Here is a 27,987-nt window from a genome sequence, read left to right on the forward strand (position 1 = left end):
AAACAGTACATAAACAGCTTCAATTTAATGTGGGCAAAAGCAGCCTTATCGCTAAGAGCGATCTGTTCCAGACAACCTTTGAGATGTGTGCCAATAGAAAATTTTAATTGTATAGATAAACAGAAATTTATATTTTATTAAAAAATAAATAACTTAGTATATATAAATAAACCTGAACAAACTTTTTAAAAGACAATTGCAGAAGATATTTACGCAAGCTAGTTTTGAAAATAGGAAGCGACTTAAGAATGTCGGGTTTCAGACAGGCCATTCCAAAGTTGCGCAGCCTTAACGGCAAAGTAGTCTTTGTCAGTAGGTTATCCATTTCAAACCAAATTTCACAGTTGCGATCCTCTCCGAGAAAGCGAAAACGTTCCTTAAGGTAAAGCGGAGACGAGAGTCATATAGAAGTGTTATAAAAAAGCTGGGTACGTGCTCCTCACGGCACAACTTGATGATGTGGGCAACCACTGAAGCTTTCCCCTGTAGTCAGACACATGATCGAACTAGCGCAATTCGTATATGAACCTGATGCAAAGATTCTGTAGAAGATTCTGTTTGCTTAATAGATCCTCCTTGAGGTCAGTGACCCAGACATCACCATAATCTAGAATAGGTAAGAGAAGCAGATTTTTCTATCGTCACAATGAACCGGAGGCTGCAAACGCCTTCCTACTCACCTCATCTCTTAATAGCATCATCATCTCATCTCCTCATATATCATCTCATCGCTCGGAGTGGCACTGCAATGGACAGGCGTGTTACTTACTAGCACGACTTGTTCGTCCCGGTCCAGTCACTTGGTATCATAAAAAAGAAAAGGTTTCACACTTATAGCTCCCTCCGTTGCTAAACCCAAAAACGCTAAAGATAGTAAATGTTGGTACTTTTTAACCGACTTAAAAAAAGTGGAGGTTCCCAATTCGACTGTTTTTTTTTCTGCGTATGTTACGCGATAACTCCGGCTAATTTATGAACCGATTTTGATGAGACTTTTTTTTTGGAAAGAGGGTACTATTGGTCCTAAAATATTCTACTTCTAAGGGTGGCAAACTAGGGGATGCATCCGGTTTCGCGCACTTCTCAGCAACCGATTCCAAAAAACTTGGCAAATAGATGTAATTCCCCGAATCTTCGAGGTCGGTATTTTAAAAAAAAGTTATTATTAATATTTCAATAACACATATAGGTTTCACATATGTTTTTGTTTTGTTCGTATGTTGCGCGATAACTTTGTAAGCCGATTTTGATGATTCTTTTTTTGTTGGAAAGAGATACCTTCGGAGTGGTCCCATTTAAATTTGAAGAAAATTCTCCACCACTAAGGGTGGCAAACTAGGGGATGAATCCGTTTTCGCACACTTTCCGGTAACCGATTTGAACAAAACTTGACAAATAGAACTCCACGAACTTTTGAAGTAAGTTTTTTGTACTCTGTACTGGGATTATAGTTATGGTTTTACCGTACACTGCCACTCATCATCTTGTACAAGTCCATAGTACAAATTATATAATATGGAAATGGAAGCACAGATGCTTGTAACTTGCCACTGTAGTCATTTGGATGACCAAAAGAACTACATCGGCGTACCGACCATCTCAAAGACGAATGTGTATGGAAAAAGAGCTATGCAAGTTAAGGTTACGAATGACATATTTCAGTATCTCATCGAGCTGTCTCTGCCTGCCTATAAGGTGTGACATTGATGACTTTTTATTCATCCCCATGAGTGACTTTTATGGTCGGTTTTTTAGTACTCTGTACTGAGGTTATTGCTTTTCTTTGTCCTTTTTTGCTGCAAAATAATAACAACGTCTCTCATGCATTATAAATTTATTCATTATCACTATCACGTATTATTAAAACTTATATTAATGTTACATAAACATTTATTGGCGTCACTTGTATTGGGGATCAGTCTTCGCTAAGGCATGACTGAAGACGGCCCCAGAAAGAGGATCTAGCTAGGATGGTCCAAATAAAATTTCGAACGTCTAGTCTATGCTGTGCTTCAGAAGCAGGGCTACAAGTCTGTGCCATTGTCTAATAATTTGTGGCTTTATTATCTTTGGTATGTTACTTATGGCTGGACAGGAAATACAACTGGTTACATAAGATAGTGAACAAACGGTGTCCTTTTAAGCTGCGTTCTTCACTCTTTTAGATTATCCACCGAACATTTTCTTGACGTTGTCAGAAATGGCTTTTGCGTATCGGTAGCCGTTGAAAAGAAGTCTGTCCATCACCGGGGATTGTTTTAACGAGTCACCGTCCCTGAAAGAAACACATGTTAGCTGGAAAAAAATTGTTATTTGTGCAGCCAAACACCTTGCACCAGGGTATCTCTTCTCTTGAACTACGTAAAGAAAACGAATGTTTGAGGAGTAGGTCTGTCAGAATTTCCAATTTCTGCTTGAAAATACATAGAGTGATCTAAAAATGTTTATTGTGCTCATCAATATTTTGACTTCCTGAAATTGTTAATAGATTTAAGCGCTACTATTTTCACCCTCCCTATGCTTAAATTAATAAAATAAATTACACAAGCGCAACTACAGTCATAACTAATACTATTAAAAATATACACGACATGTGTTTCGCCTCCCCACGACGCATCCTCAGGAGAAATGTTGATTAAAAATAAGATCCCTCAGAACAGTTGGTCATATTTAAACCCCATTGCCCCCACTATTATCATCGTTATGATTTGAAAATACCCGCAATAAAGGTGGTAACGCAACATTCATGATGGGCAAATTTTTGGTGGTGGTGTTTGTGACTATAGTTGCACTTGCTTTAGTTATTTTATGTGAGGAGAGGGTGAGCAATATAATAACATCAATAAATATTTAACTAATCCACAGCTATTTTGCATTTCATCTTAATTTACCTACATCCATTTTTAGTTTCGAAAATTTGTGTAAGGCTTTTAATAAAATCCCTCCATGAAATCATTTCAGTAACCCATAAAGAAGTAAACTACTAAATACAAACTAAATGTAACTAATTACGGAAGTGGAAATATAGACGTTTGGAAATCATAATGCATGTATGTATACCTGTAAAATCATCAAAGTGGTAGTGAAATGTTTAGCAGAATTTTTCGTAAAAGACCGTTTCGCCTTTACCATAAAAACGTGCTCAAGAAAAGTTCCCTTGTACGGGACTTTAAACGATTTTATATTTGAATCTTGTATAATTGTAAAACGGAAGTTGCTTATAATGATCTGGCTTATAAAGTAGAAATATGGCTTGATAAACCATATTATCATATTAAACACTAACGTAGAAATATATCCATTCATTCATTAAAACATTTTCATGTAAACGACATACCACCTTAAGGGTTGCAAGATAAAGAAGATAGACCTTATCTGCCGCAAAGTTCGCCGCGTTCCTGTTTGGTGACATTACAGGCCAATGGGACTTATGTCTCAGGGTAACGGGCGCAGTGGCAGTCAGGTCTTCGCGACTTAAAGCTCTGAGTGGTACTGCCACTGTCATGAACAGGCAAGTCGCTTATCTGTCGCTAGGCGCACGACTTCTTTATCGTGTCACTTAGTGTCATAAAAAAACTCACTTGCAACGAATGTTCCAAGGCTTGTCGACGTAGTAGATGTGGAGTGAGAGGATTCCATATTCGGCCCAGTCGTATAGGCACTTTGGGGCGTCAGGAACAGTCAGCTGTGAAGTTACATTCAGATAAATATGTATTACAATAATCAAAATACCGTGACCAATGTATGACTTCTTTGGTATGAGCTATGAGCGTTAACGTACAGGCTCCGAAAAACATTCAGAAAAGTACTTTTTTTTTTCTGAAAAATATTTTTTCTGTATGGTCCTTTTCCATGGTGTGATACGCATGGAGCGTATGTTTGCTTCGTTGTCTTTTTTGTATATTGCATTGTAAACTAAAATAAGTTTTTGTTTTACTTTTGCTTGTTGTCTTTTTTTTATTTTTTTCTGTATATTTTAAAACGTTATTCATATCATTTAAACAAAAATCTTTGATTTACCGCTTTTGGAAGTTCGTAATTTTTTTTTGTCTTAAAAATCGAATCGAATTCGTTATAAGGAGCCTTCTTTTTATTAAAAAATAACTGCGCATTTGACTTCTATCTCACCTGATGGAAAGTGACGATGATGGAGCATGCACACCCAAATAACTCCTATACATTTTCGCCTTGAATAGGTCCAAGTTATACTGTTCAGGGAACAAGTCTGCGGGCAGGGAGTCCCACACCATAGCCGTTAAAATAAGATGCTGTAGAAGTGCTGCAGTGGCGCAACTGTGGCGCGGCAGCCGCGCGTCTAAAGCGCTTAAGTAATTTGTTTACTTAATTGTGGCTGCAAAAGTGGCGAGCGCGTGTCACGGCAGTGGCGCTGCGTGCAACTGCATTTCTAAATATTGTATGATAATTTATAGCGCCGCGGCTGCAGCGATTCTATAAGCATTTAATTTAAAAGCCCCCTTAATTCAAATATAACCTCGTAATTATTATACTTAAAAGATACTTAACTTTATACTATTAATGCATATTTTTTATTCTAGAATTAATTTAACAACTCTTCAACACTGACCTTTGAAAGAAAAGCATGTTCAGGATACCTTGATCTGCCTTTTTTCATACGTGTGAGCGACTGTTCCACGGTCGGATATTCTATCTCTTCACTCTGGAGCAAACCAGAGGAAGCGTCACAGTTTTGGTTAGTAAAGCAACATTGTATACGTTCGTTAGACAGCCCTCGTTTTCTATTGTGAGTTAATACCATTGACGCTTAAAGTTTAGAATTTTCCAGTAGCCAAGAAGTTTGTTGTTAACGCTCGTCGAAGACACTGAGGAAACTGCACGGTTTCCATACTAACTCAACAGCTGCGTGCGGTTACGGTACAATCGATAAATCGAATTGGCTGTTGTGTATCCCGCGTACGTGTGCAAACATATTTTCTTTTGTTTAGAGCTTTGCGTGATGTTTTTGGAGTAATTGTTCAAATTTCGTTTCGTTCCTGTTGCTTTTATTATTTAAGGATATTTAGATCTTTTTTTTCCATTCGATTTTACATCACTACATCTGGTACCGATATGCTGTGTGAAATGGACTACAGTGCAGTTAGCTTGCAATTGCGATGTAGGTACGCCGAATGCAATATGGCAGTCGGTAGTTGTGTTGCAATGCCGATGAATGAAGTATGCAATCGCTCTCAGTATATCCAAGCTGTTTTCACTGCATTCCAACTGCCATTAAGCAGTTTATCGTAGCCGTAATAAACCTCGTGTGAATACGCATTTAAGCTGCTAAAGACAACCCATAGGCATGAAGTTTGCGGTATCTAGCTAACGAACGTATACTGCTTAACACACAACACTCATTAGTATATTGACTCACGAATCTCATATTGATAGCAGCTGGAGGGCCAATCAGCAGGCAGTTGTCGTTGCTCAAAGACGACAAAAGATTGATTTGATCAAAAGAATCGAGAAATTATGCAAATTTTGTCCACACATATGTATGATGAACTATAGGCATATAAAATGTGAAACAATAAAGCGTGAAACACGGAGAGAGCGGGTGCGGGTCGGGACCGGGCGCCCGCACTCATCTCGCTCCCGCGCTCGGTTGTTGTCGTCCATATAAATACACGGAATTTGTCCCGCCGCACAGTGGGCCCAAATTGATAATTCTTGGACATAGGAATAACTTGGGAGTATCGAGCAAATTTTTTTTATATGATAGATAATAACATTCTTAACAATTTTTATTCTTGTATAATTTCTTGAACAGTTGATAGTTTCGTGAAAAAAAAAAACTTTTTTTAGTATGGACAAATGCACATTTTTAAATAAAAAATTTACCTAAAAATTAGCTCGATACACCACAAGTTATTCCTATGCCCAAGACTTATCAATTTGGGCCCACTGTGCGCCGCTCTGTCCCAACCCGACATGCGTCCGATCTGCACCTGTTCTCAGTGTGTTTCACGCTTAAGAAAATCCAGAAACGCCTCTGAACAGGAGTCATTACCGAGTATACAAGAAGGATGTCGAATTTTAGAAACAGTATACATGTAGTTATTTTAGGTGTTGTACTAAGTACAAATAAAGGGAATGTTGACTGAATTAAACAAACATAATTTTGCTTTGTAACTTCAGTATACCTAATATTGGTTTATGGAATCTCTATTGCAATAAAACATAGCTACTAAATTCTTTTCAAAACAAATGTCTGAAATAAACTTGCTAATTTCGAGATGCTTTCGACCTAGTTTTACAACGAAAAGTACCTTAACGCTTTCCTTGGTGAAGGGTCCATTCTCGAACCATTTCCTGAAGTCGGACTGTTTAACGAGACGGCCAAACATGAAAAAACCAGTCCCAATGAGCTCTCCCTCGCTAACCAAAGCGAACCAGGGCCATATGTCTTCGCATTTAGTGTCTTTCGTCAAATTGTAGTAATAGTGAGTACCTAGAAATAGGACAGGAGAATACAATAGCCGTAGAGCTCCTTGTGAAAGAGTTCATCCAGGGAAGTACTGCCACCTTACGGCTTCGGTTTTTAAGATAAGGGCGCTGGTGAAATTATAGGCACACAAGAGTTTTCGTCTTGTCTCAGGGTGACGGGCGCAGTGGCAGTGAGCCTCAGATCTTTGCGATTTAAAGCTCTGAGCGGCACTGCAACTGCTATGGACAGGCGTGTCGCTTACCTACCACTACGCGCACAACTTGTTCGTCCCATCACTAGGTACCATAAAAAAAGAAGCCGTAAAATGGATTTGCTCTGGGCCTTTTGGAGGGAAAAGTGTCGTTTTTATTTTGACTTTAAATTATTTTGTGAAATCTAGGTTAAAGTGGATTAGGATAGTGCTATTATGCCTTAATCGAAGATTAAAACGCAAAATTACACGAATCTCGAACTAAAATACCCGTATCGGCCCGTTCTAAGGAATCCCGAGTCAATCCAAACACGCCGCCTCAAATTGCCTATCCTCTTTGTGGCGGCCATATTTACAGAAACATAATTAAATGAAGACATGGCTCAAAAGACTTGTATCCAAGCCAAAATTATTAAAAAAAGAAGAAGATGTAAAATCTGCTATCTTATTAATTTCTGATGTAGAAGCACCAGCACTGTGGCATAGAGCCAGGGCAAAAGTCTTAATTAAAATATGAATCACAGAATACTTTCATATAAGTATTTAAAATACGAAATACAAAAGGTGAAAATACACTCATTAGCATTACGCGGACGCCAGGAAAGTGTTTGAATTACAAATTACAAAATACATTTCTAGGTAGTAATTCAAATACAAATACAAAATACTTATTTGTATTTCAAATATGTACCTATTCCAATCACAAATAATTCAAATGCTGCCCAGCCCTGCGTGAAGCTAAGTGTCAAAAAAGGTTACTGTGATGGAGTTTTACATATGCATTTTATAATAACATTTTCATTTGAAAAGGTTATTAGGCCATATTTTGAATTTAGACGCCTTTACAAACATTTTTTTTGAGAATGCTAAAACTCACGCAATGGTACATTAAGTAAGTCTCGTCCTTTATTTTATATTTAATACGACCTTGCGGTCAATTGATTTTTAAATTAGAAACCTTTTCTTTTTTTATTATATCAAGTGACGGGATGAACAAGTCGCGTGTCTGGTCTACCGTGTCAGATCAAAACACTGTAATATCAAAAACAGCATTTTGAGAAAAAGCTGCGTAAAGAATTCTTCGGCTTTTGTAGTTTTTGAGGTTAATAACATAAAAAGATTATTTACGTTATTCATTAGATATTAAAGAAATCTATCTAGCCATTATAATTTTACTTTGGAAAGCAAGTTTATTAGTCTTTCAAGGATTTCCTTGAAAAACTAATAAATTTCTTTTCCCTCGTTAACGCCGAAAGATTGTTGTTGTTATGAAATTACAAAGCGCTGTATTGAACGTTGCAGTGTTTTGATTTGACATGATAGAATTTAGTTTTATATTGTTAAAATTTGAGCCGCGACAAATGTTAGTAGACCCCCGCTCCCGAGAGATTTGCGCGATCTGAGAGTTGTCGTTAACTCGGGCATCTGCACCACTGTACTGCATTTCGCGCCTGTAATTGTCAAACCAAAAGACTTCACTTCACTTTTTATTTTTATGGCTCCATCATTATGAGAAATGATGATTTTGCCAATGTCACGGTTGAAAGAAAAAAAACAAAACAAAAAAAAAATACGCTGAGCTCTAATAGGACATTAACCGGTGTTGATGAGTTGGTATACGGGGATACTAAAGACTGTACTGCTGCGTACCAACCGTGTTATGTCAAAATAATTTCTAAATTTTAAAACTTACAGTGTATTTTAGTTTTTAATATCTCATTAAATAAAAAATAATACCTCTATTAAGGTTGAAATGTCAGGGTATAGATTAGGCCTAGAGAAATCATATGGGCGCTGTCAAATCAAAACACTAAGTGACTTTACAGTGTATTGGTTTGACACGGCAGTGGTGGTAAGCGACACCCGCCCGCCACTCAAGACTTTTAAATTGTAAAGATCTGAGGGGCACTGCGCCTGTCACCCTGAGACATAAGTTGACAAGTCCCATGTGCCTGCAATTTCACCAGAACCCTTCAAGTTCCTCCTTGAAATCTTTAAAACGTTCTGTAGTAAAAAATATTATTTGGCACTTAAGGTTATTTACCTCTCATCTACAGAATTAAGGATAGGCTTGTAAACGGGACTCTAAAGAGTTGTTAGAGGTTAGTGGCATCGATGCAAACGCCTATAAATCCCAAAATGTAGCGATGCAATCGCTGCTAAAAGTCGCCTTATGTACCCGCTTTAAATGATAATCGACCTTGCTGACTTTAATGAATTTTTGTCCAGGATAGAGGAAAAAAATACTTACCCATGTTAGGTATACAGTTCTGTTTCTTGAATATTGTATTGTTAAGCTCGGCCTCGGTGGTTGGTATCCTCATTAATTTGACGTCAGGTCCATACACCCATACACCTCCTTCCTGTAGCGTTGCGCCATTTTCTATTTGTGGTCCTGATCCAGCTTTTAATGATTCTGGAACGATTCTTGATTAAATTGATGATTTGATTTTAATCTACATGAAATTCCATTGCATGTATTTGACTATAATACATTTAGAGTGTTCTTTGACAACAGTACAAATTTTACGAGTCAATAAACATTTTCAATTTATGATAAAAAGAAATCGCACTTTTGGTGTAATAACACTAGGTACTTTTACGACAAAAATTGGTCGATAACTTTTTTATGCTTAAATAGGAGAATTTAAGAAAATTATAAAATTTCACATTATACCTACATGTAAACATCAAAGAGTGATGAGGGCACTTACTCATTATAAAAGTAATAAAATAAATGTGATCATATTAAATAAATGATTACAAATGCTTATAGAAGGATATCGAATTATTTTAAATTAATTACTTATTTTTATATTGCAAAATTCTTTAATATTATAATAACTTTTATTCATTGCACGACAGAATCGTTTGAAGCTGCGATTATGTGTCGTCACATTTTTATCGTGACGTTTTATTATCGTCAGACGACTGTTGTTCTAGCTCTTCCCATTCTCACGACAATCTGTCGTCGTAAAGTAAAATAAATGAACGAATCGTATCTTTATTCCTAATAATAAACCTTCTATTTTTATGGTCGATATGTTCGCTGTACCACATTGTCTTACGACTATTATTGAAATTATTTCCTTCTACGACATAATATGTCGTGAGATATTATCTCTTCTTGATTGATCGAAAAATAGGTGTGGATAAGCAACAAGAGGACATCGACACTATGGGTCGTATTCTAGAACTCTACTCAATGCTTAAGTCAGGATTTGAGCAGACTTGAGTGTGATTTCAAGCACTGAAAATACGACCCTAAGGCAAAAACTTGAGTATAATTTTCAGTGCTCACTGCAATACTCAAGTGCTGACTTGAGTATTGAGTAGAGTTCTGGAATACGACTCTTGGACTATTCGGATGTGCATCCGAATAGTTCGCCGTTCGTCTGTAGCGCAACACTCGTATACCGCCGCCCGCGCCTCTGCTGTCGAGAACAGCAAACGCAAACTTAGGCCCAGTTTACATTGCGACAGAACGGAATACAATGGAAGCGTCAATTTTGATTCGCTGCATGAGATGGCGCAGGCGGTCTCTGGAATATTCAAGCATTCCTGCGCCCGCGCCTAGAGGGTATAGTATTTCGTCGTTTGACGTCACTCTGTGTATCTAGTTTGTACGTTACAGTTTATTACGCTACATACAATATCGTAACAAAAATTCGCTTCCTTTGACTCGGCTGCGCGTGCTTATATAGTCACAATATCGACATTTATTGAATATCGTTGTATTAAATTATTATTTTTTGTTGAATATATTATGATATTTTTACTAACATAATATTCATCTATTTTTATGATTTTTTTAGGTGATAGGTTAGGCTTAGGTGATATAACCACCTTACCATCGAAAAGATTTTAGATATTTGTTGATTATAAATTACTTAGAATTAAAAATGTACGCAATTTTACTTACCTTCAGTAACATAATATTGAGGAAGATGCCAGAAATCCTTTGTAGGTTCACCAAAATTAGCTAACGCACGCCAACTCATCATTTTTGCCTGTGGCTTCTGAACCTGGGACTCGAAATCATCCTTTGGGAACTGAAATATAAGATTTTTTCGTAAATTTATTCATTGTTAGAGTTAAGATATTGCCGTCGGTTTTTCTATTGAGGTAACAAAACCGCAGTATATTTAGGAGTGACTTGATGGAAAGTACTCAAGGAAATTAATATATTGGTATGACCGCAAGTATATGATGGAGAGGTACCTACTTTGATTTGGTATTTTTACGGTAGGTATATTTAAAGTAATTTTTAAAAATTTTAATTTTAGTATCGAGTTCTTAGGTTTTTTGCGGTCGTCAAATTAAATCGTGTATCGTCGTCTTGTGTTGTGTTGTGTCGAGTGAAAACCTCTTACACCTACGCGTTTTCACATAGTTCGTTTTTACTGATTTTTGTTGGAGAAACACGTATAAACTTCTTGTTCAAATGTATTATTAAGATAATATATTATTAAGATAATATAGTATCTGAAAGAAGTATAATTTAACTAATTAAAATTCTAACTACGAACATTATGCGTTTACTACATTGTACACCACATTTTTATCTTCGTTCTGGAAACAAATACGTAAATAAACATTTTATTTTATATATTATCAAGTGAGGGGACGAACAAGCGTGCTCCTGATGGTAAGCTACACGTCTGTCCATATCAGTTGCAGTGCCAAGGTAATAGGTATAAGTTGACAAGGCCCATGTGCCTGTAATTTCTATGTAGCTGAATTGTGACATGTAGGTACTTTGCAGCAACACGTTGGTAGTGTACAAAATAAAGTTTTAATCACAAGTCAAAACGTTTTTTGAATACTTAATAAAGAGTAGGACCTTACGACACTGCCTTGAGGTAAACAGTACACGTCTAACAAGCCTTGTAGAAAGGTATGTCTGCTTTAGGAGTGATTGTAAATGTATGTAGTCGTGACCCTAGAGACTACATTGTTGAGAAAATTATTCACGGCCTTGTTATTCGTGAGTTTTAAAGTAATTGAAAATCTACTTGTTAGAGTAGAATAATATTTTACAAGCTATAACAAGTATAATTTATAATGTTTAATATATTAAGACAAGAAGACGTAAATCTTTCTTTTCTGAGTTTACTGCGATATATTCTTTATTAACCAACTTCATTCAAAGGAGGTTTTCACTCAATTCGACTGTATTTCTTTTTCTTTTTTATGTATGTTCCGCGATAACTCTTTCATTTCTAAATCGATTTTGATGATTCGTATTTTGTTGCAAAGAGGATACCTTGTATTGGTCTCATTTAAATTTGAAGAAAATATTCCACCTCTAAGGGTGGCAAACTAAATGAATCCGGTTTCGCGCACTTTCCGGTAATCGATTTCAAAAAACTTGGCAAATAGATGTAATTCATATATGTATTATTATTCATAATTTGTGCGGGAGTTGGGCCGCCGGCTCCGAGAAAGGGGCTATGATCCACGCTCTGGATCTTACCTGGTGCAGCAGATTTCACTGGCCATCCAGCGCGGTAATGCGGCTAGTGTGATGGGGACGTTTGAGCCGGGTACGGTTCAGAGCGGTCCCTTTTAATTTTCGTTCCTATTTGGTTTTCATTACTTATATTATTAGTGTTTTTGATTGAATTTTTTTTTGTGTTTTATTTTAGATGTAATGTGACAATGATAATTAGAAATTTTATAAATTAAATTGTACAGTAAGTTATTCAATAAATAAAATTTGGTTCATATTATTTGTTATATGTAATACAAGTTTTAAAAATCATCTCGCCTCGCCGGTGGCAAACAGGTGCTGGTTCGAATTCAGCCGGATCGTGAAATTTTTCTTTGTGTTTGTTTGATTTTTGTATCAATAATAATACTAATAATTGTAAGTCAATGAAGCTAGTTTTAGTTTATTTAGTGTATTTTCACAAAAAAATCCTGGTAATAAAAAGATGGTACTTCTGCAATAAAATTAACATTAAAATAAAATATTTTTTAGTGTTCTTTTTTGCAATCTCTGTTTTAGTTACTATAATAAAATATTATGGTTACTTAACACATCAAATAAAGAAATATCGTTTTATTATTGTAATAAACGTCAAACGTCGTTTATTGTCGGCAGCACAGACCACATGGCAGTTTATGTGCAAAGCATTGCAATTAATACGATTCCTATCCTATATGAAATTGGGTGACGTCATAAACGCATTTATTATCTCTACGACTTTTTGCACAAGAACTGAAAAGAGTATTATATTAACATACTTTGAGTTGATGTAGTAGCAACGGAGTTCCTTGTGAAAGAGTTCGTCCAGGGAAGTACTGCCATCTTACCTATTTCTGCCGCCAAGCAGTAGGTAATGTGAGCATTACTGCATTCCGGTTTTGAAGGCTAAGGGTGCTGGTGAAATTACAGATGTATGGGACTTTCAAGTTATGTCGCAAACGGAACGAGCAAGTCATGCGCCTGATGGTAAGCTACACGCCTGTCTTGCAGTGCCACTCTTAGCTTTAAATCACAAAGATCTGAGGGGCACTGCCACTGCGCTTGTCACGCTGAGACATAAGTTGACAAGTCTAATGTGCCTGTAATTTCACCATCACCCCTTCAAAAGTAGAACGCATTAATCCTCGCATTACCGCTTGGCGGCAGAAATAGGTAAGGTGGCAGTACATGACTGGACAAACTCTTTCAGAGCTCTACGGCTACCGAAAAAATCTACCTCTACCTACCTGCTTGTGCCGAAAATTATCTACCTGTGGTAGGATGGCCCGCTCCGCCACTTCTCTTTAGTAATGGAAATAATAAACATTCACAACTAGCAAAACCACTAACTAACAGACTCTAACAAATCAACATTATTGAATATAAAACTCTACATAGGCTGAATAAGTTTATTCCGTTTGCTTTCTCTATAGTTTTGTATCTATGGTAACACAATGTTCTATTATGGCGACTTGTACTGCGGAGTGAATTTATGTTCTCGCTCGAATTAAATAAGTCATATAGAAAATCTCAATTTTCATTTCAAAGAATACCAAACTTGAACAAATATTACACTTACCTACTAGCTAAAATTATGACAATAAAAAATAATAAAACCGCAAATCGAAAAAAACATGTGTGAGTTAGTATTGTAGATATATGTCGTAACCTCCAATGAACACTACGTCAACTTTATTTTTTGGTCAGATTCTGTTATTGTAAACAGCCATATTTATTTACTAACATTATGCATCCCGAATTTTGTGGAAAAAAATAAAGAAACAAAAAACAAAATTGAAAAAAAAGCTACTTTTGTGAAAAATTTTTGTATCGATGTGTATATTAAGGGTGGAGAACATTCTCCGCTTCATCCAAATTTAATTGATACCAACCAATTAGTCAAAACATTTTTTAAAGCTGTACATACAACTGTAACAACAAGCAATTTTTTGTTAATTATATTGTATAATTAACAAAATACGATTAATACTTAAAAATATGTATATAATTCGCCGTAACACTATGGCTGTTTTGGTTTATACATCTTAGCATGAAAACTATAGGTTGAGAGAGAAAACAGTGATTATAAATAATTCATATACGACAACTCTACTACCATGATGCATAAAACAGCCTGTGTTTTTCCGCTTAAGATTATTAGAACATATTAGATGAAGAGTCCAGAAATTACTGGGACCCTCTGCAGGCGCGTTCATTGATTTAAATTAGATAAACGCTTTTCGAGAATGGGTGACGACAGGACACAATTGACATACGCAGATTGCAACTGAACCACAGCTACTCTGTGAAGATCCTCATTTTCGTGCTATTGGTATGATAAAGCCATGTGACGTCATACGTCAAAGGTGCTTTTATCACATTAAAGTCGTAAAATTAATACAAACTACATGTGATTAATTAATTATGTATACGCACGTCACGCAGGCGGGGTGATAAAATGCAAGGCTCGGACCACATTAATTATTACAATAAAAAATTAAAAGAACGGGTAAAGTAAAGACGTAAAGGCTGTAACAAAACGACGATATAAGAACAGGTACAATGGTATAAAACACTCCCTACTTAAATTATATACAGGTTATGGTAAAAAGGAACTTATCCCAAAAGGGCCTGTAATTTCTAGAAATACTATGCTTTATAAGCAGTTAGGTTACATGATTTAATTGATCCGAAGTTCATGTTAAGTGGAGCACGTGTGCTCGCTTCGGAAATTTAATCTAGAGAGTAGTAGTTCTACAGAGTGGCGATGGGAAGAAGAAAAGTAAGTGACGAAGAAGAAAAGAAATTTAAGAATGATTCAAAATTTCAAAGTAGATGGCAAGAAACCAAAGAAATGGGGTGTAAAAAGGTGGGATGACGATGAAAGAGGTCACATCGTCAGAAGTATTTTATAACCCGTTTATTTAAGAGTCAAACAGAAACATACTCAAATGGCTTTCGTTGATTCCGCATAACAGTGAAAATGTTGTATAATCAAGTACTTTGGAAAAGATATAGTAAAATTGAGGACATACACTGTTTAGTATACGGTGTGAAAACACTATTCCTAACAATCTTCACGATACAAAAAAAAACACAAACACTTCGAAATTTTACAAGAAAACTGCTGTATTCAATAGTACGCCGATAACACACTGCACCGCGCCCCGCGACGGTGCGCGAGACGCGGAATCGCGCGATGTGGCAGAGACGCAGATCTGTGTCAACGTGCGGTTTAATCTGCGCGGGGACAGCGGTCTAGAGCCCCCCCGCCACTTAAAATAGTCGATCGCAGTAGTGATTGTACATGTAGCTGAGATCCTTCTTTGACAATAATGGTTAATAATACAGAACTCATTCAGGACGCTGCAGTTATACTGTCCATTTGGTATTTGTTTACTCAAATAAAAAGACTCCGAAGATAACATTCAATTTCATTACAAAGATTTAAGAAAATATAAAGATTAATTTTTCAACTGCACACGAATGTCAACTGGATCTCTTGTTATTATTTGTTAGGGAAAATCCAAACGACAATTACTGGAATAGACACAAATTGATTAAAAGTCTGCGCGGTAGAGCGGAGCGCAATGTGCGATACCCCTCGCCGCGGGGGCGCATTAAACCGCGTGAGCCGCGCTTCCGCCCGAAAAAGCGTTGTCAGTGTGTTCGACGGCGCAACTTTTCCATACAAAATGAGGTACTTCAGTACAACGTTAAAAAACGCCGCTCCGCGGTTAGTCGCGGGGCGCGGTGCAGTGTGTTAATCGCCGTACTTTATATATACCAATGGTTTTTTTTTATATCACCTGAACTAAATAGAACACCCGATCGACCCGCGCAATATGCGATTCAATGCAGGAAAAATGTGAATTCGAGATGAGGTAGTATCCAGGCTTAAGCATAAAAAAGTTATTGGTTAATTTCATTCGTAGAATCTTTAAACCTGGCTCCTGACCAGTTGTCATTTTACAGTTGTGGTCTTTTTAATCAATAATGTGTTCATAATATAAACCTTAGAACTAAGTCCAAACTTATGGTACGGTTTCGTTTATCTAAGGTAAACGATTCTTTTGTAGGGAACTGTATAAGTTTTTACAATAAGATTCCGGAGCATATATTAAGATTACCATTTCCTACGTTTAAAACTTTCATCAAATGTATTTTAATTGAAGTCATATTACAAAATTGAAGGCTACGTGTTTTAGATAAAGATGTATGGAAAGACGACATGAGTCTTGATTCCACAAATATGATTCAAAGTGTATTCCACAGCACGTAAGTTTATTTGAAAAGAGCAGTCCCTAGAATTTCTTGCTCGTTCTTCAAAGGGAAATCAGCACAGTGAACGAGCAGTAGCTAAAAAAATGACGTTTTTAAGTGTAAAATTATTTACATTAAATTAAAAAGATAATAAGATGCGGTCATATTAGACAAAATTTGCTTTTTTTTTGTTTTCTTGGTTGGGCAACAGGAGTTTTGCCTTTGTTCCCTAAGTAATAACCGAAATAATAACCTAGCCTTGATATTGAGTTGAATAATAAGGAAATATCGTTACCAACTTCCAGGAAAACATAAAAATATAGGTATTTTTAGTATAAAGTGATGCAATTTAAATTATGTGTTAATAGTTAATTTAAAAGTGCGTTTATTAATAATAATTCGTGGTTGAGAATTGTGTTAAACAATACTTCATAATTTTGTTGACGAGCATTTTGTGCTTGCAAAACATAAAAATATATTGAAATGTTGTGTTACGTACCTACTCACTTCGCTGGTAATGTATATTATTACGTTTATAAATACGCTAGATAAAGAAGGGAACGAATTACTAACGAAATTCCTTGTGTGTTGCTGCGTTACTAACTTATAGGTATAAGGATATTTATTTATGAATCTGGTGGTCTACCCTCCGACATCCGTCCGAACCAATTACTGCCAAATAAGCAATACTTGACCAAATAAAAAGACGCGTGATGCCATTGACTTACAATTATATGGACGTCGGGTCCGCGCTAAAAAGCGTCCGCACTTGTAAGACGCTAAAATCGTATACAGAGCGCCAAACTCCGCTTTAGTCTTCATTTGTTCGACTGACAGCGCGATACTGCGATGACATTACAAATTAAATTTTGAATAGGTTGACTTGGGACATTTTTTTCGTGGTTTTTGTATTAGACCCGTCGTCCATTTATTTGTAAGTCAATGCGTGATGCGAATGAAGCTTCATACTCACTTGTCTTTTAATTTTGTCGAATATTACTTATTTGACAGTAATTGTTTCGGACGGTTGTCGGACGGAGATCGAGGGTAGATCCCCAGGTAATGGACGAACAAGACGCGCTTCTAGTGGTAAGCGACACGCTACCCATGTTGCAATGCCATTCAGTGCTTTAAATCGCAATATCTGAGGCACTGCTACTGCTCCCGTCACCCTGAGACATAAGTTTCCTTTATGCCACTTGAAAAGTCTCATGTGCCTGCTTAGGTTTAGGTTTATTTATAATAACGCACACACTCAACATAGCACCGCACTAAGGAAACCATGCGTTGCGGGTGCCATGGACACACATATACACAACCACAAATTACACCCAAACTCAAATAGGCGCTTTGTCGTCGAGTTGCGGATACCAGCCCGTTGCACCAAGTACCAAGTACCAAGTACACCCAAACTCACGAGAGAAATAAGTGTAGGCCATATAAGTATTTCTCCCGGCCCTGGAATCAAACCTGGGACCTCTGCGTGGTAATCCGGCATGGTAACCGTTCGGCCACGGAGGCAGTTAGTGTAGTTTCAATAGAAACATTATCCATCGAATTCTTAGGTTTACGCTATTGTTACACATATTATAGATAATGAATTGACTACCGTCAGCCGTGACCATGCTACCTGTAAATGGCCCGAAATGGTTTGCCTGGAAAAACAGAAAAAAAGTTTCATTTCCTATGACAAACATTACCCTTCAAAACCGAACTAGTAATGTTCGCATTATGGCTTTAAAATGAAATGAACGGTTTATTTGCATTGAATAGTGGTAATGGTAATGGTAGTTATTACATCTGAGTTCATCTATTCAGGCTTTCAGGCATCTATGGTTTTGTGTCAGAGATAGGTATCGCCGCAGCCGCATTTCACAAGGATCTCTTCAGCTACAATTTTTTAATACTCAAAATTCCCTATTTGGTTTTTCTTTGACATAGGATCAAAATTGCCATATCGATAGCAAAATTTTATTCCTTAAAGAGGATTATATTCAAACTTGTGTGTAACTATTCTTGCAATGCATACGCTACTAACACAACGAAACCGCACTATGGGGTTTTACAACAAAAGCTGAAATACAAAACTAATATAACGTTTTCAGACAGATACTAGGAACTGCTCTCGGTTCAATCGAGTCGAAGTTCGGCCGATAGTATCTATGGTCACCGATCATCAAGTTATTTGGGGTCCTGTGACGCTAGTACATTTGTATGTATTAGGGCCACCTCTCCTCCTACCTTTTGTTAATTGACAGTAAAACTTAGTTCTTGAAAATTCCGTTACACCGCACAGGCCTAACTTTAGCTTTTAAAGTGATTCTTACACCAATTTGAAGTCCAGCGATGAATCCTCCGACATCATACATGGGACATACGTTTCTTCCTGGTGTGCAGTACATCCTTAGCTCTGCCATCAACCCCTCTCTATTAGTTCGTCGCCAGCCCTCCGCTTCTGCTTCCATGAGTGTGCGAGGGATTTTAAAGAAATAATCTACATTTTCTAGTGCGCTTGACCACCCAAACTTCACTGGAATTATAATTTTTGTTAACCTTAGTAGATTTTAAGATAGTTACAACTTAGTCATAAAAGTAGTATAGCTGGATAGAGGCTCCAACCACTCACAAAATCGTAAAAAAATCAAAGTAATTACATAAAATTAAAACTCCTCTTATCAACGGCGTAGATACTTCTACCCACAAACAAATATGTGTAACATATTACACTAGATTTCAAAATTCGTAAAAGGGTGTAGTTTCTTCTCTATGTTGCGTGTGATTTTTGATGCCGCTTGAAGTGCATACAGTCAAGAGAACATTAAGCCTGATATTTTGGACTTTGGACAGTTTTTATCGCAAATGGCATAGAGTTTAAACCTTACAGCGTGAAAGACGTGTATTGATATGGACGACAACACACCAAGAGCAGACGAGTGACCTGACCTGTGCCCGTCCCGTTAAGCTCCACGGTGTTCCTGATCAGACACGCGCCCGATCCGCACCCGTTGTCAGTGCGTTTCACGCATAATTGTGAAGCTTGATGTGCTCTTGACCTTTTACTTTGTGTCTCAAACTACCCACTTTAAATGGCTTTATATATCCATTCGAATTAAATGATAAAGAATTCTTACCGCGTAGTCCGTCCCGTCTAAAACCTGAAATGAAATAAACAGCGATTTAATTAATAAACCAATCGTTAATAACGGATTTTATAATTTTAATTTCATAGGACAATTTAAATTGTGTTAGAGACAGCGTGCAAATAGAACGTTTCTACTCGTTTAAAACACACATACATTCATACACATAGCAGGTCCTACCGTCTATGAACTTCGATGATACCTATAGCTCATCCGCTGCCTCCACTCATAACAGTAATTTTGAATAGATAATTGGTACTTTCGACTTGCTTATTTTAAATGTAATTCCTATTGTGGTAGAGATATATGTACGCCGAAATCGACATTTTCCCTTGCCTCAACGTTCGCTTTATAAATTTGAATGATTATTACGTTTTATCGTTATTAAGCGTTATTACGTATGAGCAGTAGAATTTTCTGTTCCCCTTTTATATAGTCTTAAAAATATTGCTCCCCATTCTGTTTTTTATACCGATAAAAAAGTGAGCATTCGACCTCCATATCACGTGATGGTGAGATTGACGATGAAGCCTTGAAAAGGCCCAAGTTTTTACTTGGCAAAGAACTAATCAGGAAATTCCATTTCAAATGCCGTACGCTATATAAATGTGGAAGAGTAACGCTTTATGCGAATCTTGGGTACATCCACAATATAAGGGTGGAACGCCAGTTTGTCTCTAAGGCCGAGATTTATAAAACAACTTTAACTTTAATTATGCGAAAATAGCGAGCTTAGCAAGTTTTCCGTATTTCCAAAATTATACTTCGAGTTCGGTTTATAAATCTCAGCCTTAGACTTACATTACACATACCGCGCAATACTTTTATTCTACGGCATTTACTCTACTTTCGTGCTTTTTCTGGTTACGCAACACGTATATTATGCTATCATGCATTAAAGTTGGTATTAATTGTAAACAGTGGTTTAAACGTTAACACTGAACATAAATAGACTCTCATTTTGGCTGTCAGGCGCATTAGTACCTTTGCCTTTTCCAATGGAAAAAACAGTAGCAAAAAAAATAATATGCATTTTTTTTGTTTACGCGCCAAGTTGTAGAGAAATCAAAAACTAAGACATGGAAGTATGACGTACATGCTTTAGCCTGTTCCGAAGGACTAAATTACTATTTGCCTACGCGCCAAACAACAATGATCATTTAAAATAAATATCTAAAGGTTCGATATAACTAAGGGTCGTATTCCACAACTCTGCTCAATGCTCAACTCAGGACTTGAGTACGATTTCAAGCAGAGTTTTTATTCCAGAACGTTACTCAAGCGTAGAATCTGTAATCGGAGTTCACCTGAGTAATGTCAGAGGAAGCGAGAGCTTGCGGTTTATTTTTAAACAATGCTTGAGATTCGTTTCAACTTTGTTGATTCCTATACCGTACTCAACTCTAAAATTTTGTCTGGATTCGGTCTGGACCTTTTGGAGAGAAAAGTGTCGTTTTTATTTTGACTTTCAATTATTTTGTGAAATCTAGTTTAAAGTAGAATAGGATCGAACTAAAAAACCGTATCGGTCCGTTTTTGGGGAATCCCGAGTCAATCCAAGCACGCGACCTCAAATTGCCTATCCTCTTTGTGGCGACCATATTTACAGAAACATAAATAAATGAAGACATGCCTCAAAGGACTTGATCCAAGCCAAAATTATTAATAAAAAAAAAATAATTTTATCTTGAGTGTTGTCAAAATCTATATTTACTTGAGTGAGGTCCTGGTTGCGCTTGAGTAATAATCGGCGAAAAAATTACAATATTACGATAAAACCGTTTGAGAAGTTTGGTCTTTATCAAAATATATCAATAATGAGTATCATACTCAATTGCTTCGGATATTGAAAGACCTACAAGACCCGTACGATATGAAGGAACACAGATTTAAGCAGCGATATAGGTTCAACCAAGATTTGCTAAAAAAAAATAATTTTACCTATCATAGCAGATGAGCGAAATCAGACAATCGTGGGTACCCAATCGCATCTGAAATACAAATTCTGGTTTGCTTACGTTTGTATGTACGGGATCATTACAGTGCTTTTATGGGGAACTGTAGGATTACAATATGATTACGGAGTATATGATAATATTATCATTTCCTAAGTTTAAAACTTACATTCAAAGTAGGTATGTTAATCGAAAAGTTATAAGGTAGTGGAACCATTCATGGACGGTTTAAGGATTTATTTTTTGTTTTATTATTTTGATTTTGGACAAATACGAATGAATGAACGAAAATCGCATGGAACCATGGACAATCCCAACTCAAACTTGAGTGTAGTTCAGTTAAGTACAGCGCTGAGTACTATTCAAGAACAAACGAAATGCTTAAGACTTGAATTAATGCTCAAGCAATGGTTCGTGGATTGATGATCACGGCGATACTTGAGTCGCGTTCTGGAATACGACCCTAAGTTTTCTATACTTTTTTTAATATCCTTTTATTACAACAATTGCTAGTTTAATGTGACAGTGCTATTTTATAGATTTGGTAAGAAATCGTGGACGGATGTCGGAGACGTTACAGTGTCACTTGTCTTGTTATTTTGTGACTTGTTATTGGTGATTGGTGAGGACTGGTTTTATTGTAAGGCAAGTGTAAATGCCATGGCTACCACGTCTTTCTATTTATCAGCATATCAGCTTCTTCGATCAATCTTTTTATTTCCCTGCCTGCGGACATGTTCCCCGAACGCTATAACTTGAACCTTTACAAGGCGAGAGTGAATAGGCATTATTTAGGTGTGCATGCTACACGTCGTCGTCGTCGTCGTCGTCGACCCCATCGTCACTTTTCATCAGGTAAGATGGAGGTCAAATGCGAACTTATTTTAACTAAATAAAAAAGAATATTGATGTCGTATTACTCAACGTACTTTCGATATCAGTTTGAAGGTTTTGACATCTCTTACGTAATAATCGCCTGGGCACATTTGGCGGGTACATCCTGTAGGTTGACCTACAGGACTATAATTTATTAACTTTCCATTACAAAAACCGCTTCCCGTACACCACCCGTATCACGTCTTACAAGCCCCTTAATTGCCTATAGACTTTGTTTAAGCGTAGAAAACTAAGTAACTGAAAACCTTTAATCCGAAATTTCCTTTTATGCGAAGTTTAACGACGCAAGTTTAAGGCGCCGCAGCTCAGTGCGTGGATAAACCGGCTGTTAAACTGTAATAGAAGTTCTTAAAATTCAACTTAGTCTTCAGAGAACCACGCGTAGGGACTATATTTATAATAATAATATAACATTATAATGTGCCAGATAACGAAATGTATTACGCGCTTTGAAACTTGGTTATTCTCAGTACTATGAGTATTAGAACAACGAAATCAATGCCAGGCCGCTATCTAGAAGGTTTTTTTTAAATTATTAATATAAAGATCGAATACTTTGAACAAATTCCTTCGATCCGGCCGGATTCAACGTCTTCTAGCAAACCGTGCCAGAAGCTATGCCAACTAAGCCACGGAACGAACCAGCGGACCTCACGAATTTTTCTATGTGCCTGTTGTTGAAGTTTTCAATGACATTTTAGCCGTAGCGCCATCTATGAGAAATCTATGAAAGTATTTCGTCACCCAGTTAGATACCTTTACAGCTACCAGCCCTGACTAGAGATGTCGCTATTAAGCTTTAATAAAATTGTTATTGAATTAAAATTCAATTATTTTTTGTGAAATTACCATTGACTTACAATAATACGGACGTCGGGTCCGCGCTAAAAAGTGTCCAACTTATAGGGCGTTAAAATCGTATACAGAGCGCCATTCACGCTTTAGTCTTCGTTTGTTCGACTGACAGCGAAGCAAGCAAAATTAGACAGTACTGCGATGACATTACAATTTAAATCTAACGTTTTAGCTTTTTCATATTCCTTTACATGTCACTACGTTTAAATAGGTTGACTTGAGACATTTTTTTCGTGGTTTTCGTATTAGACCCGTCGTCCATTTATTTGTAAGTCAATGGAAATTACTTGTTATCCACTAGTTTGTTATAATTGTTAATACAAATATTGAACACTTAGAAAAAAATCCTCTGATCCAGTCTGATTCGAACTGGGGCCTTACCTTGAACTCTTGTTACAGTTCGGTACAGGTTCGTAACGACTAAAAAGCGGGATGGTGATGTGGCGCTATCTCACAACGATTCATTTTAGGTCCTACACTGAATCGCAATAAGAGTTCATGGGAAGGCCCCTGACGTCTTCTAGGGAACCGTGTCAGACGTTGTGCCAATTAAGCTCATTTTTTAATTTTTTTGTTTAATAATTACAACGGACATATTTATCCAAGTACAGTAATTAGCAAGAACAATAACATTAATAATAAACAAAAAACAAGGTACAGGAGACGTTACTAAGAGTAATGAAATTTTAGTTTCTATAGTCATTCGGCTGTGATATTTAATGATGATTTGACGACCTTAGTGGCCCAACGGCTTTCTCTGTGGGCGCTGGATGAGGACGTTCTGAGTTCGATTCCTCGTAGGACCAATTCACCCATACCTATTTGGGTGTTCTGAGCACTGGCCTGGAGTGATTACGTTTATCTGGTACTCATAGCACAGGGTGTTCCCTACTTTGAAACTAGGTAATTGCTATGGTTGTCTGGCACATTATCATTATTATCAAAGAGGATCCCACTAGGCGCTGCGCAGAAACAATTGCGCGTTGTGAGGTATATTATTACATAAAGTGACATACGTCCCATTTCAGCAGCAGTAGAGCTCATTGTGAAAGATTTCGTCCAGGGCAGTACTGCCACTATACATATTTCTGCCGCCAAGCAGTAATGTCAGCATTTCTGTGTTCCGGTTTTGAAGGGTAAGGGTGCTGGTGAAGTAACTGACACATGGGACTTGTTAACTTATGTATCAGGGTGACGGGCGCAATGGTAGTGCCATTTTTCAAATCTTTGAACCTTTTTATAACTTTGATAAACATGTGTTAAAACAGTAATAAATTTACGGGCGTCCCGCTTTGTGGGAAAAAATAATGGTCACTATACCCCGCGGCGTAGTAGGATAAAAGTACTGCCCTTGTTATACCCACAGACCAAATAAATACTATTGTTTGCTTCGGTTAAATATATACCTACTATTTATGTACAATAACACGTCATTTAGTTTAATATTTGCATTCATTTCGCATTAATGTTGTGATAATTTGTATTTATGATACATCATTTATACGGTTATGTTCTATGGTTTTTTATTCTTGAACCTAGTGATGTCCCGCAAGCAACAGGATAGTACTGTTATGTGATTAAAAAAATATGTGGGATGGTGGTTATGATAGAAATATATCCAGAAATTAAGTAAAAGCGTTGCCATAAACGAAAATTTATACGATAAAAAATATGAATAAATCCATAATATTACTTGTGTTATTTACAAATAAATGTTAATATTGCCGAAAAAAATATTAACAAATTATGTATGTGACCAGAAAATTCTCAAAACATGTATGGGTAAAGTAAAAATTTGATTTGGTGGTTTGCATTTTACACTCACTGCATATTGCACATCAGTATGAGGGCGACAGCCTTGTATGCGTCTTGTTGTTTCTGTTCCTTGTGAATTCAGGCGAGTACTACTAAATTCCTATACTATATTAGTAACTTTAACCATACTAGTATTAATGATACTAATTAAAGTGGATGTGTTACGACTCTAAAATTATCTGTCAAAAAGAGGATGCTATCTTGGTTCGACTAGAGTAAAATATTTAATCGAGAAGAGACCAGTCTCTACATGCTCTAATATCTGCCATAGGTGAAGCCTGAAAACCAGCCAAATTTATAAGGCTTTTACCTTTTCTTCGACGTAGATTGAAGCAACTATTGAAGCATAACGTCTTAACTTTGTATTGAATTGACATTCAATTCTTTTTGTGAAATTACTCCACTAGTTTGTTATAATTGTTAATACAAAGATTCGAACCGACGCGCGACGTCTTCTAGCCAACCGTGCCAGACGTTATGCCAACTAAGCCACGGAACGAACCAGCGGACCTCACGAATTTTTGTATGTGCTTGCTTTGTTATGGTTTTGTCAAATCTTTGTATTTGGCTTTCAACGACTTTTTAACCGTAGCGCCATCTATGAGAAACCTATGAAAGTATTTCGTCACCCAGTTAGGTAACTTTAGAGCTACCAGCCCTGGCTAGAGATGTGGCTCTTAACTATAATTAAATTTCTATTGAATTAACATTCAATTATTTTTGTGAAATTACTAGTTTGTTATAATTATTAATACAAAGATTGATTTACAACAATTTAGAATTTAAATCTGAAACTAAACTGCTAAAAAAACTATAAAATATATACAAAAAGACTTGTAGCGATTGCTGCGATTCGCCACAGTGTTTATTTACAATATTACATTGTTATTAGTTCTTAGGTTTTCGCAATTGTTACACATAGGAAATGAAATCATTTATTTCGTGTAATTATATTTGCTTTTTCAAACAAACCAACGTTTCGGGCCCTTTACAGGTCCCATGGTATTCAGCTGTGAAAAATATACGCGATTTATACCCGAAAACATAGTTTCATTACATATTAGGTAAATACTGTTCAGACTTGCTAAACATAAACAATTATTTTTGTCGTTTTCTGCTTTCATATCTCGTGTCTTCAGTGTCTCACAATGCGTGTGTCAATCAATGGCGACAAAGAATGAGATAACGGTGTTCAAAATATTCTCATATTAAATATTTTGCCTACTAGAATTTGCACGAGGATGATTTGGTGCGATATTGCGACGGCAACTTCCAAAGCGTATTTTTATATCGATAGATACTTTTACCAGCTACCATCAGGAAAAGAATATTACATCCGCCTGGATACTTCTTTTTATTTGCAACGTTATTAGAAAAAGTATTTCAAAAATAACCAAAAATCAAAGTAGGCACAGTATATTTACGTAGCTTCCCTATGGAATAGTTCGTCCAGGGAAGTACTGCCACCTTACCTACGTCTGCAGCCAAGCAGTAATGTGACCAGTAGGTACTACTGAAGGGTAAGGGTGCTGGTGAAATTACAGACACATGACTTATCAGCTTATGTTTCAGGATGTGGGTGCAGTGGCAGTGCCCCTCAGATCTTTGTGTTTTAAGGTTCTGAGTGGCAATGGAACTATTATGGAGAGGCGTGTCGCTTACCATCAGGCGCACGACTTGTTCGTCCGGTTACTTGGTATCGTAACTATATGATACCATGCAAAAGAACCACTTTTTCGGGTGTTGTATAAAATGACACCCGAAAAGGTGGTTCTTTTGCACTATGTCAGTTTTCTTTCAGAGGAATCGCAACGCGTAACGGATACTATGTATGTTTGAGGAAATAAACGAGTTACCTATTTAATCTAATATACAAAAGAGAGAGTGAGAGAGATTCATCATAAGTTTATAGAAACGAGACGTGCATGCAATTCACTCTATATAATGTGTGCGTGCAGTTTGTACGTGTTGTATGAAAAGTGTTTTCGAGGAAATATTTTTCAAAATATGTATTGCGCGCTTCACAATTCCTTATCATAAGTCACGTAATCGATATTTTTAGCGAAAATGAGTCAATAACACATCCGGAATCAGCAAAATGAGACCCCCTATAAGTCAATGCCCTATAAGCAGTTTTTTTACATTCGTTAGTTTATTATTTAGTTTCAGTTTTGTTGTCGGGAGTTAACAAACTGTAAATGCGTTGGTTACAAGGAGTGCAGAATTCCTTACTATCTCAAATACTTATTCGTAGGTGACGGTTGCTAGCATAGTATTCACGTCAAGACGTAAAATAAAAGTTTTGCACTCTCCGCATCATAACCATGAGTAAGTATAGTTTATTTATATTTCAAAAAACTTTATTTTGTTATAATTACGATACCTCCAATGATATTGCCAACAAAAAAACGAATTTTGTGAAAAGAAAACAAAATAAAAACAGAGCAGTTCCAATAATTAAGGTGGCGTAGTGTTCATTGGAGGTTTCGATTATAGGTATAAAATTATAACTTGTGATGCAACCTCTAATAGTGATTTAACTGCCTCTGTGGCCGAACGGCTACTATGCTGCTCTGTCACGCAGAGGCCCCGGGTTCGATTCCTGTTCCAGGAGAAATATTTGTATGGCTTTGGGTTTAATTTGTGGTTGTCTATATATATGTCCATGGCACCCGCGATACAGGGTTCCCCTAGTACGAGGTTATGAGCGTATGCCTTATTTAGTTATGTATCAAATAAAACGAAAAATAATTAACTTACCAGCACCATCAGCTACTGAAGCTGCTGCGATCAAACCAATGATCTGCCTCAAATTTAGCATTCTTACTTCTTATACAAAATACGTGAACGTCTCAAACCTGAATGTTATAGAAAAAAATAGTTCTACATTCAAATCACAGTGTAACAGTACTGCGAGCTATCCGAGAACTGAACTC

At 36.7% G+C, this 27,987-nt stretch overlaps 1 protein-coding gene and 1 long non-coding RNA gene across 3 annotated transcripts; one reads left to right on the top strand and one right to left on the bottom strand.

The window, feature by feature from the left end:
• Window positions 1-1,823: 1,823 nt before the first annotated feature.
• Window positions 1,824-27,987, bottom strand: LOC113226571. Of its 2 annotated transcripts, XM_026459260.1 has the most exons (9): window positions 27,812-27,987; window positions 19,521-19,544; window positions 18,717-18,919; window positions 10,579-10,708; window positions 8,908-9,072; window positions 6,288-6,469; window positions 4,586-4,678; window positions 3,582-3,685; window positions 1,824-2,275 (listed from the first exon to the last, which is right to left on the bottom strand). In XM_026459260.1, the coding sequence occupies exons 1-9, from the start codon at window positions 27,870-27,872 to the stop codon at window positions 2,167-2,169; spliced, it is 1,071 nt and encodes a 356-aa protein (XP_026315045.1). In that variant the 5' UTR covers window positions 27,873-27,987; the 3' UTR covers window positions 1,824-2,166. The 2 variants fall into 2 exon arrangements, with proteins under 2 accessions (XP_026315045.1, XP_026315046.1); XM_026459261.1 differs by lacking the exon at window positions 4,586-4,678.
• Window positions 2,271-4,603, top strand: LOC113226572. Its single transcript, XR_003310119.1, has 3 exons — window positions 2,271-2,389; window positions 2,962-3,050; window positions 4,557-4,603. It is a non-coding gene; the product is annotated as an uncharacterized LOC113226572 (long non-coding RNA).

Source organism: Hyposmocoma kahamanoa, unplaced genomic scaffold, assembly GCF_003589595.1.
Source record: "Hyposmocoma kahamanoa isolate Upper Pololo Valley unplaced genomic scaffold, ASM358959v1 192, whole genome shotgun sequence".
Lineage (NCBI taxonomy): Eukaryota > Metazoa > Arthropoda > Insecta > Lepidoptera > Cosmopterigidae > Hyposmocoma > Hyposmocoma kahamanoa.

Coding starts and splice junctions, on each gene's coding strand:
- LOC113226571 (XM_026459260.1), bottom strand. CDS start 27,872: ATGCTAAATTTGAGGCAGATCATTGGTTTGATCGCAGCAGCTTCAGTA. Junction 10,709..18,716: donor TCGCTGGACTTCAAATTGGT/GTAAGAATCACT, acceptor CTTATATTTCAG/TTCCCAAAGGATGATTTCGA. Junction 3,686..4,585: donor AACATGCTTTTCTTTCAAAG/GTCAGTGTTGAA, acceptor GTAACTTCACAG/CTGACTGTTCCTGACGCCCC.